The 12,310-nt window shown below is 49.6% G+C and overlaps 1 protein-coding gene across 2 annotated transcripts in view; it reads right to left on the minus strand.

Moving 5' to 3' along the window:
- LRRC8C (leucine rich repeat containing 8 VRAC subunit C) overlaps positions 1-12,310 on the minus strand; it is a 63,573-nt gene that overhangs the window by 23,062 nt on the left and 28,201 nt on the right. The window contains exons 2-3 of one of the 2 annotated variants that reach the window (XM_072968283.1): positions 8,927-9,132; positions 3,849-3,990 (exon numbers count right to left, since the gene is read on the minus strand). In XM_072968283.1, coding sequence (XP_072824384.1) covers positions 3,849-3,986 — 138 coding nt within the window. In that variant the 5' untranslated portion in view covers positions 3,987-3,990; positions 8,927-9,132. The remainder of the gene's footprint in view (positions 1-3,848; positions 3,991-8,926; positions 9,133-12,310) is intronic. The other variant, XM_072968282.1, reaches the window with a different exon arrangement.

Consider the following 12,310-nt stretch of genomic DNA (forward strand, 5'->3'; position numbering starts at 1 on the left):
CCTGGCTTGGGGGCAAGTCACCTAACCTCTCAGAAGAGGATTCTCACCTGGAAGATGGGACGGATCTACCTCCAGACGCTCCTTCCAGGAGCTAGTAAAGCACATGCTGGCTCGAGCACAGCTTCCCTCCGTGGTGTCGCGCAGTGGGAGCGCCACTGGCGTCCTGGCTTCAGTGGGAGCGTCCCACCCACTGCAGGCCTCCCCGAAAGCGCCTCGAGTTCCCGTCAGCGAGGGCTTGTAAAGCGGTCACACCGAACCTTCTGCTGCTTCCACTCCTCTTTTAAAAATACTTTTTGTTCTTTGGTTTTCTGTATTCACTCTTTGAGAATTAGCTCAGTGTCTCTCAAGCCCCTCGCTCCAGGAGCTGAGCTGACAACGCCGTGCTCACCCTCTCCGCAGCCCACGCCGTGAAGGCCAGCGGGGGGCGCACGCTCCGAGGGCGGCGGGGCGTTTCTCCTCCGGTTCTCGGCGCCGCCCACCACGCGCGCCGTCCCGCTGGTGCCCAGGGGCGTCTGCCGAACCAACCGGCCCGCCCCGCACTGAGCCCGGCCTGGGCCCGGGCCCTGCATGCTCCAATGCAGTCTCTTTGGGGTGGTTCACACTGCAGAGCGCTGGCGTCTCGGGCTGCACTCTTCATGTGCCCGGTCGCCCTGTGTCCGTGTCCTTAAAGGCTGCAAGGACGACGCGGGCCCGTGTGTGAAGGGCCGGCTTAGGCCACGCATCCGAGGAGCCGGCACCGACTGGGAGCCGGCGGCGGCGGCGGCGGGGCGCGGGCTGCTAAGTGGGAAGCCCGAGGGCTTCCGCGCAGGAGAGGCTCGCCGGGGCCGAGCTCTGCGAAGAACGTGTGGCGCGGGTTCGGGAAGAGACGCTTCACGTCTGCTTGAAGCCCCCCTGAGCTCCCCGCAGACACATCCCCCAGACGGTACACGTGGCAGCTGCTTTCGTGGGCGCACGCCCCCGCTCTCACCTACCCCGCTCCAAGCTGACTGTGGGGTCTCGGTCGGTGTGACCGCGTTCCTGCTTCTCTCCCGCCACGCAACAAGCAAAGCGAGACGCGGTTCCTGGGCTTGCCGACAAGCAGGGCCGGGGACCAGGCGAGTGCCGTGGCTCAGCAGCAAAGCGAGAGGACGCGGGGCCGCCCGGCGGCGCCACGTCACTCCTTCCACCATTTCCCACCCTTGCGCGCCGCATCCGCGCTCCTCCTCGATGGCCCCGCGGCGCTGCCTCCCTCAGCTCACGCCGCTCTCGCCAGGGGCGTCCCCTCCCACTTCACGGAAGCTGGAATGCACGCGCTCCCGTCTCCCTCGGTGTCCCTTCGGCCCCTGATGAAGAGCGCCTGCAGCCATCACTCCCACCCAGGCGGAACGGACCCCTCCACCCACATCAAGGGCAAGCCCGCCTGGATCCTAGGTCCATCGCCTCCCACTCCTGAGGGTGACCCTTCTGCACCTACCCCGAGCTCCTGGGTCTTACATCCAACTGCCTACTTGACATCTGCACCTGGGCAGCCGACCTACGTCAAACAACATGCTCGAAATCAAACAGTTTCTAGTTGCTCAGGCCTAAAAATCTTAGTCGTTCTTTTTCAAAAAGATTATTTCACTCTAGTTGATTTATAATATTGTGTTAGTTTCAGGTGTGTAGCCTCAGATTCTTCTCCATTATATGTCTTTACAAGACACTGAGCACAGTGCCCTGTGTTCTCCAGCAGTCCCCGTTGTTTATCTATTTTATACATAGCAGTGGGTTTCTGTTACTCCCAGATCCCAAATTGACCCCTCCTTTCCCCCTTTGATAACCATAAGTTTGTTTTGTGGGTCTGTTTCTGTTTTGTAAAGACATCTTCCACGTGCCAAGGGTCACCACAGTCCGGAAGCCCCCGGTGCGGCAGCCTGCCAGGTGCTCATTCCCCGAGCCCAGACGCAGCTGGGCAACCAGCAGGGGTCTGTGCCATAAGCAACAGCGCCTAGTGACACAGTTACACTCTGCCTTCGTCAGGCTCCAGCGGAGTGAGCGAGGAAGTCAAGAAAGCCAGGCGTCAAGCTCTCCTGGAGAAGGGGAGCGTCTCTCACTCCTGCTGTTCCCTCCGCCTGGATGGCTCCTCCCTGGACGCCTCATGGCCTGCTCCCTCACCAACTTCAATGCCTTCATCAAAAGTCACCTCCCCAATGCGCCTATCGCCTGATTTGAGAACCGTGACTCAACCTCTCCTGCTGGGACCTCCTACCAGCCTCATATGCTTTCTTTTCTTTTCCATTGTCCTCACCGCCGTCTAGCATATATGATTTACTAACTGATTTTGCTTATTTTGCTAGTATTTTTCCCCCATAGAATTTAAATTCGAAGGCTGGGATATTTGTCTTGTCTTGTCTTTTCTTTCTTTCTTTCTTTCTTTCTTTCTTTCTTTCTTTCTTTCTTTCACCCTTTCTGCATTGATAATGCTTGGCACCTAGAATAGTGCTTGGTATACAGTGGGTTCTTCAAAGCTATTTCTTTTATTTATGAATATATTTATGTCCTTTCTGTCTTTCAAACGCTATAGTTTCTCATTGGCAAACCTCTTTTTTGGTGGTGGGGGAAGGAGGGCAAAATATTTCCAGTCTACAAATAAAAGGCAGCCTGGTGTCAGAGACTAAGGACAGGGACATCTTAGGGCTGACATGAGGATGAAATGGGTTAAAACACGTGCAAAGTGCTCAGAAGAGGGCCTGACACACAGGAAACACTACGTGTTAACTAGTGTTAAAATCAATGTTAAAAAGGCCTTTATTTCTACTCTGCACCATTTCTAGCTGTTTCCCTCTCCCCAGCTCCTCTTCCTCTTGGCTGACCTACCTGAAAGTCCCGTCTACCCCACAGCTCTTCATTTCCGCTCACTTCTCCAGCCACTGAGACTAAGGTTTCTAATGAGCCGGTCGCCGCCTTCCTCCTCAGTCCGTGAGTTAGTGGAACCACCTGTCGTCGCTGACCACGCTTGAGCCCCTCCTCTCTCCTGGTTCCCCCGTGCTACGGCTGCCCCTCCTCCACCTTCTTCAGAGGCACCCCCTTTTCCTTCTTTCTCTCTTAAAGTTATTGCTGGCATCACCTCACTCACCACATTCTCTGGGGGTGACTCCACTCACAGGCATGGCTCCAGCTCTCACAGCAATGACACCCAGCGTGTGCCAGTCCTACCGACAGTTCCCAGGGAGGCCGTGTTCTTCCTGACTTGCAGCTTTCTTTCCCCTTCCTGGAACTCTCTTCCTCCCCAGCCCCCTCTTCCTGACTACTTCTCGCGTTTTAAGACGGCCATTTCTCCTGCCCCCTCCCTCTGTGCTCGCTGAGTGCTGTGGGAGCCTCCACCACAGGGTAACGCAGCCGCGCCTGATTGCCGGTGTATGATTCAGCTGCAGTTTAATTCAGAACTAAACACTGGGCAGGACAGTGACATCTCATCAAAATGTCAGTTCTTCCAGAAAATCTCATCTGGGGGAAATATAAGTGATAAAGTAAAGAAAAAGTCCCATTTTAACAATCTAAGTGGCACTGTGGATACACATGCTGTCCTCTACTACAGAGCCAACTTTGAAAGATGAGGGACTCCCTTTGATGATAGTGACAACAAATACTGCTTGATTGTCGTCAGTTGCTATTTGAGCGCCATTAAATCTTATAGGTGCCGTATTTACCGTATTAGGAGAGTTCAGTAAATTAGGCTCCAGGCTCCCTGCCGTGATCACAGACACCACACACGAGGAGAGAAGAGCAACTCGTGCACACGGCTAGAAACCACACTGCCAGCTCTTAAGAGGTTTCAACAGCTTAGTTTTTTGCTCTGGCTCCATTCTGACGTGAGTCTAGGCACCTACCTGCAAAGTGCATCCAAATACGCCGATCATCAGCATGGCCACCGACAGGTAATCGGTGAACACGTCCCACCACGGCTTCAGCACGCGGAAGGCCGGCTGCTGCTCAGAGAACTGCCGGAATTCTGTCACCGGAATCATGTTTCTGAGGAAGGAGAGGTTACTGGTGAGTTGATTTATCCTTATGCACAACACACTGCACTGTTAACCGCATTTGAAATTCTGCTTCAACCCACTGGATTTAGCGGCTTAAATCAGTCCAGAAGCTGCCAGGGCACCTTCGGGTTTTAACAAGCCACTGAGAGAACCACCAGCTGAGGAAGGAGGGAGCCCCACGTCGAGAAAGCAACTGCCTTTGCCACCTCTTGTCCGGTCAGCCAGGCCCCTCGGCCCCAAGTGGACCAGGGAGAGCATGACCGTCCATTACTTCCCGGACTCTCCCTCCCCTAAACAGAACACGAAGACGCCAGAAACAGCAGGACCCGTCCTTTGAAATGCTTTTCTATTTATCATCTTGGGTTGTTGCCTTAGACTATTTTTTTTGAGTGTAACTTCAGTGTTGGTTTATATTAATTATTTACTAAGCCCTATTTGTAAAGCATTTTGCTTGCTCCCTGGGGAAGGCAAATGGCTTGCCATTGGTCCTTTTCTGGTAACAGGGATGATCACATTGGGGGGAGGGGGTGTGGGGGGAACTCCATTTTCTCTTGCCCTCCCCCCTTCTCTGGGTCCTCGTGCTTTTGACTTGATTTCTTTCCTCTATTTCCTACACCCCTTACATTTCACTGTGAACTTCGAACTTACCCTCTGAGATATCAGTTTGCCCTAGAAACACCTGTCTCCACCTAAATGACAGAAGATAAATGAATAGGTGTCCCTGGGCTCTGGGAAAAGGGGGAGACACATCCGTTTCCTAGTCTGCCTTGTCCTTCTCACTGCTCGTTCCCCAGCCTTTATTATGGTCGAGGATTTTAAGTTAATCATCCTGCCACCGGGAGAAGGAACAGTCTTTCCGTATCTCACGTCAAGGAGTGACGGTGGCCACTGAGGGCCAACAAGGCACTTCCTCTCCCTTCCGCCGTCTCTAGCCCTCCACACCTGCCTGGGCGTTCAGTCTGATGACAGAGCAGGGCAGAGGCTGTGTTCTGCGCTCACCCTCCCAAGCCTTTTTGTTCCTGGATCTTCGCTTCCCTAATACTGAACTGGATACTGCGTGACAAACAGCCCCAAGGAAACCAGCGGCTCCTCCTGGAGTTCGCTGGGGGTTACCTCTGGAGACGGCCATGACGTGCTCATTCTGTCTTGCTGCTGGTTCTGACTTTTCCTGAAGCAGTGATTTGCCTTCCTTAACACAATGTGGAAAGTTCAGCCACTTGGCGCTGCTCTTCCCTGTGACCGCCCTACTTGACTCTGTGCAGCACATGGTATAGTCTCCTCGTTCTGTGGAAACACACTTCCCTAACTCCACTCGGTCACCACCACCGGGCGCAGGCTTCCTGAAGGGAGGCCCTATAGGCCACGCGTGTCTGTGTCTCAAAACACATCTTGCAGGCAAGCCCCTGAGCTGAATAAGTAACTGCGCATCCCCAGCTTCACTGACACTTCGGACTAGTTTGCCTTTCCTGGCCCTTCATGACCTTTTCCTTCTCCCTGGATCATGACAATTCCACGGCCCCAGACGCTTTTCAGTCACAGCTGTTCCGGCTGGCAGTCACAGGCAGTCACTCACTCAGCTTAAACGTCCACATTCTGCCTAGAAGCTACTATTCTATTTTGCACCCCCACCACTTAACCACAGTGCCTGGCAGACAAGAGGCCCTGAACAACTGTCTGTCAAATGAATGAATGAACTCAGATGCTTGTTCACGGAGCACTGCTCGCCCGGTCAGACGTGGGGTGACCCCAGCCAGCAGCAGTGCTGACAGCCGTGGCCCCTGTGCCACCGGCTACGTCCTGTGGTGGGTTTGGTTGTCTCCCTGGTGGTACGTCCCCACACACCTTGGAGGGAACTGGGCTTGTTCTTCGAAGCAAAGAGCAATTTTAGGAATAAAAAAACGCCAAGGTAGAGCTGTGGTTCTCAAACTTTCTGATCTCAGGATCCCTTCATGCTTTAAAATGCAGTGAGGAGAAGACCTTAAAGAGTACTTTTTATGAGGGTAACACCTATCAATATTGACCACATTAGAGATTAAAACCAAGGAATTTAAAAAAATATATAAACCCATTGTAAGTTAACAAATTATATTATAAAAAAAAACTATATTCTCCAGGACAAAAACCATTAACAGGCAGAACGGCGCGTCTTACGTGCTTGCTGACCTCTGGCCGCCGGCTTGGTGGAGCACGGCTGGGCCCTCACATCCGCTGCTCAGTCTGCGGTGACGCTGCTTCGACTGAACGTTGTGAGTCAAATATATCCGCAGTTAGAAAAGGGAGGAGCATCTCAACAGACTTTTCACATAATTGTGGATGTTAATTTTTGATAACGTATCAGGCTAACGTGGTTAGTTGCAATATGGAAACTGAAAACTGTATCAATGAACTTTTCAAACTCTCTGAAGTTAAAGCTCATTGGTCTGTCTTGTGCTGTGAATGGATTATTTATCCAAGCTCGATTTTGTGATGATTTGCGTCAGTCATCTGGACAACACTGGTCACTTAGGGATGCAGATCTTCCAGATGTTGACAAATTGTATTTAAAAATCATTAGTTAGAAAACATTCATTAGTATCATCACCGCTTTTCTCAGGGGGAGGAAGCAAAGGAGAAGGTGACTGAAAAACTCCAAAACTAAAGAGAGCGCGCATGGACCCCGCACTCGCCTAATTAAAGAGAGATGCGTGTTCTTTCGTAACTCAGCTCCTCTCAACGCTGTGCATTAGCGTTCTGACACCTGCTTCCCCTTTCACTGCCGTCGCAGCTTCCAGATGACCTGTGACCGTTTCAAGAACTGTGATCTCAAGTTGAAGGAGCCACTTCTGAATAAACTGCTGAGTTTACATAGCTTTCTTCCCCTAGAGATCAACCAGGATAATTTCATTTATATTTAACATTTTTTCTATTTAGAGATTTTTTAATAAATGATTATTTTTATAATTCTTCCAACTCCAATTTCCAACTCATTATGTAAGATTTTAGCTTACCTAATAGTGTCTTTGGAACCATGGCATTGCAAATTCAATCAAGAGAATCTGATTAAAAATATATGATTTTTTACAATATGCTATGTATTTGACTCTATCCTTTTGCAGAAATCGACATGCATTTCTTTTATTAAAAATGCTTATTACCAAAAGTCATTTTAATGGTTCCATTATCTATAAAACTTTACCTCTCAAAAATACCATATCATGTATTTCTTTGGTAAAGAATATTGGTTCAGTTAGTTGCAAACCCAGAGTTTATTTCTTTCATTTATTTGGCTCTTCCTGAAACAATCTGTCTTCCCCCCTCTCAGGAGAGTTTTAGTATCTTCTTCTCTGGAATTGATCACACAGAACAAAGTCTACTCTACTTATCAACCATGACTTTAGCAAACATATTCTGCTGTGACTCAAGCCTGGTTGCCAACACTGCTCTCCAGTGGCCCTCAGGTGGGTGGGCTAACGCTGCTTCGTCCCACATTCTTCCAGCAGCTGGAGGATGGCACCGTCTTTACACAGTGCAATCACACACCATGCAAGGAGCCCAGGGCCAATCCCACACAATAGCAGTGATCATATCAGTAACATGGTGAGTGGCACCTTACAGAAATGAATGACAATACTCAGTAATTCCTGAGCACATGAAACATGAATTCTATAGGAAAGAAACCCACTTACATTATTCACCTGTGTGGCTAAACCTAACGGTCAGTTCTCAGCCCTCACATCACCCGCTCTGTCTGCAGCATTTGGCAAAATATGCCCATTGCCTGCTTGGCTTGCAAGACGCCAAGCCATGAGGTGTGCCTCCTGTTCCCGTGTTGCTCCTTCGTCCCTCGTTGGCCGTTCCGTCGTCTCCTCCCTGACCTCTGACCTCAGGGTCCCAGTGCCTAGTCTCCGGTCTAATTGTCGTCTCTAACTCAAGTACTCCCCTGTGATCACATTTAGTCACAATGCTTTCAATGGCATCATCCTAAACAAAATTCATACTGGCTTCCAGACTCACGGACCCAGCTGCCCACACAATGCCCGCATCTGGACACCCGCTAACTCGTGAAACTCAGCGTGTCCCAAGGCAGCTCCAGTCCCACTCCCCATCCCCACTGCCCGCTCCCGGCAAAGCCCTTCCCTCAGGCGACGCCCCTCAGTTGACGGCAACTCCATCGCTCCAGTTGCGAGACCAACATTTTTGGAGTCGCCCTTGGGTCTCGTCTCTTACCCCCCACATCCAATCTGTCAAAAGATACTTATATCCCTTAATGTATTGTCTGTCTCCCCTAGAAGGATGTATGTTTCACGATGGCGGGAACTTCCTTTTCAATTCTTTTTTGCATGCTGACATGTCCCAGTACTTAGAAAACAACGTTTGGCATATAGCAGGCACTCAGAACTTGCTGAGTAAATTAGTGAATAACCAGTAATGTTAATGAAGAGGGGGTGTGATTGCCTTTCGTTTTAGAAATGAGGACTACAAAAGCCTAGTGTGTCTGAGCAGTGTCACGGGAGGCACAGGGCGGGGACGTGGGCCCACGAGAGGCGGGAGGACAAGGAGAGCACGGAAGTGCCCGATTTATTTGCGGCCTCTTCCCAGTAGCACCACCGGCTCCGCAAGTCAAAATAAAGTTATCAGAATGTGCTCAAAACGTCAACTATAAAACAAATCGCTCTTCCTCCGGCAGTGCGAGGACGGAAGCAAAAACAGGACACAAAGCCAAACTTTCCAATCTTGTAAAAATGACAGCCTTCTCTCTTGGGAGAGCATGGCTCTAGGGTGTGTTTGACTCTGTAGTTGTGGCACCGATGGCAAACAAGTTTTAGAGAAGTCTGCTAAAGAAGACCGTAATTACATGGTTCTACAGAAGTAGATTTAATTTAGAGAAAATCATAAATGGGTTATAACCTTTCACAGCCTGAAAGGCGCTTTCAGAGGTCACCCACCTGTGACTCTCACTTCACGAGTGAGAAGCCTCGAGCCGGGAGAGAGGAGGTGACACGTCACCGTGAGCCGTGACTTCTAATCAGATTGCACCTCTTTATGCACAGCTCAGAGTCCGTGTGACACTGAATGCAAGGGATCCAAACCTCAGTCAGAAGCAAATGGTTCAAGCAGAATTTCTCCAATGTCAGTCTCTCTTCTCACGTCCCTAATTGAAAATATAAAATGAGAAACAAACCCTTACCGCTACACTTGGGTGACCCTAAGCTAGAACGCGCTTACAGTCCCTAAGTGAGAGCCGTAGGCTCAGAGGGAGTCGTCGCAAGAGGCAAGCCGAGCTTGCAACACAGTGGATGCTTCTGTACTACTGTCTCCTTGGAAATTTCTTTGTTTCCTTAGGTCATATGTTAAATTAATGGCCCAGTCACATTATTTAGAAAGTACTCAAATTGAGCTTAACCTGTTTTCCTAAGGGTGGTGGGGAACAAAAATCACACCTACCTGCAATTCTAGTTCTCTGTTAACCAACTATGATATGCTGCCTCTTTCTCATTGCACCTTTTCCATATTTAAAGGAAACCCCTTTAATGGCTGCACTTCACCCACCTCAAGGCCACTGCTTTACATAACAGTTCCCACTGTTACCTTTGTTATCTATTGAAGTCACTGAAACTTTGTGACATTATTATTATCGGTAGCTGCTTTTTCTCTCTCACAAGCACAGATTACTTTCATTTACTCACATACTTGCTATAATTACAGCATTGTAATAAAATTTACTTTAAAAATGCAGAGTGTCAGCTAAGTCAGGCACCATGTTAGGTGCTGAGGGAACGGAAGTGAACAAAACTGACCAAGCGCCCGCCACACCCCCTGGGCTCTGACGGGAGAAGGTAGCTAAGGAAATGCCTCTGAAGCATGAATTGTGACTGGTCTTCTTTGTACAAGTGACTGATTATTGTTTCCAGCGCCAATGACGCATTTAAAGGGGTGGCTGTTTTCACTTCCCTGAGGAGAGGGTTTATATTTTGTTTATCTGCGTATCTTCTAGGAAATAGCACAATACCTTAGAGCAGAAGCTCAGGTCGCATTTGCTAAACTCAAACAGGCCGAAACACACACACAGGCACACACACCCAGCTGAGCGTTCTGTAGCCGAGGCCAGACTTCCGTTACGTTGTCAGCCTCTGATGCAGTCTGACACACAGCAAATGAGAGAGAGACCACCGCCACGTAGCTTCACGCCGTAGATGGTGAGTATCCACAGCACACCCGCCGCTGCAGAGCCATCTGAGACGCGGACAAGGGCCAGGGGGGACGCATAATTTCAGAGGTAAGGGTCACTGAAATTCTAACGCACAGGGTCTGTCACTAGTCACAGGGAAAATGTGTGGATCACAACGGCCTCTTAGGCACCAGCGTGTCCCCAGCGGCCACACTTTGCGCCTCCCCTATCAGAACATTACCCTCTTAAGGAACAGGTGACAAAGAACAGAGCCGAACATTAAAGCCTTGTTCGCAGTGTAACGGTTTGGAGTGCCGCCTGCCTTTGTGACTCCTGGTGAGATCGTGACCTTTGGGGGTTTCTGTCCAAGAGCTTCAGCTACGTGTACATAACACTCATAATTATTCAAGGTTTAGTCTATATATTCTAAGTAAATCTAAACTCAGACATCTTTTCTAAAATGCAGCTAAACTGTGATCTAATAGTCTTTCCCGTAGGAGGTTGGCATCAAATGTAACTCACCCCGCCCCTCTCCTGTTACTCTGGACACACCCAGAGTCTTTGAGCAAGAGACTCCAGCTCTCTGCCTCCACCAGGCTTCCTGGCCACCTCTCTGTTTACACCGCTTCCACCTCCTTTACACCAGGAGCAGCAGGCTTCCAGGCGTCAGTGTCACTAAGCGCCCCCCTCCACAGGACTGTAACCCCTGAGGAGAGTGTGTGCTTCCCCTTGGACGCCTGACATCATTCAAACAGGACACAGGTGAGGCTTCCATTCTTACCAGTCTCACCATCCAAAAGCTGAGTTTAGGATCAGCAGTAACTCTGCAGTGATTGCTCTGAAGATGATTTATCCCTTCCCGGCGGACAAGAAGGGACTGAAGTTTATTGCCAACCCAGTTTTCCCCCTTGAACAACACAGCACAGAAGTTCTGGGCAGCTGGCACAGCATGAATGTACCACACAGGCCAGAAAACTCAACAGACCAAGTGCGGGAAGCCGTCTACCTGGAAGGCTGCTCTTCCCTGGAAGGGGTGGCCAGGGGAGGCGTGTGGAGAGTCAGGAAGGCTCCTGCGCTCCGGAACATTCAAAGTGGAGGTTTTTGCTTATTTTTCACCCCCTGGAGTTTAGAGGAGTCTGAACAGGCAGGGGTCCTCTTTTATTTCATTTGCTTGCTCTGGGACCCAAAGTGCTCAACGGTTTATTGAGCTGAATTCCTATGAGTCTGTGGGGGGAAGCTGCCTTTTCTGTCCCAACAGAAAGTTTGGGTGTTTCACAAACATATATATACTGGTACTTAGAAAAACAGAGCCAACAAAAAACGTGACAGGGAAGCTAAAGCAATTTGTTATCACAACTTTCCACTAAGCTTTTTTTTTTTTTTAAATGGGGTAAAATTTCACATTTCCAGCCACCAGGAACCAAAATGACACCCCTCAGGAGACAAGAGGCTGGTGGTCAAAGCGAGACGTCGAAAGACGAATGGAGTTAAATGTGACGACTTCGCTGTCCTCTTTATTAAACACACCTTTACAAAAACCTACCATTCAAAGTCTCCCTTTTAAGACCGGGGACCATGGAAAGGCTGGTAATAGCACAGAAATGTTAACTGCTGAATAAATCTCTTTGGGGCTTTTCAGGAAGGTTGCTCTCAAGAAGTGAGCTCTTGGTTCGTCTTTCCTGTTGGCTGTGCTCATAAAGTCATGATGAAAAGAAGCTCAGACCCTCCGGCCTCCAGGAAAACAGGAAATCAAAACTATAGGAGAAAATCAATGACCAGAATTACTGCCAGAATATTAAACCTGACATAAATGCTGTGGAAAATTGGAATATTAGGTTTCTGTCTATCCAGCCAGAAAATGTTTAATGCAAGGCTTTGTGCCTAAGAGAAAAATTTGTGTTGGGTTTGGCTCTAAAATGAGCATATTGATTTAAGGGCCATCTTTTCCAAGTTAGACACTACAGGAGTTCCCTCTCCCAGCTCTTGTTTTCTCACATCGAAGCTAAGTAACATCTCACACGATGGCATCTGATACTCCCAGAGCTTCACGTTCTAGCAGCTGAGGAAGGGCATGGAAAGCTTCTTGACACGAAGACTCTGGGACGTTACGCTCAGCAGGCACCTGCCTCTCGGACCTACCTGTGGCAGGACTCTAAGTGAG

This window comes from Vicugna pacos, chromosome 9 (assembly GCF_048564905.1).
Source record: "Vicugna pacos chromosome 9, VicPac4, whole genome shotgun sequence".
Lineage (NCBI taxonomy): Eukaryota > Metazoa > Chordata > Mammalia > Artiodactyla > Camelidae > Vicugna > Vicugna pacos.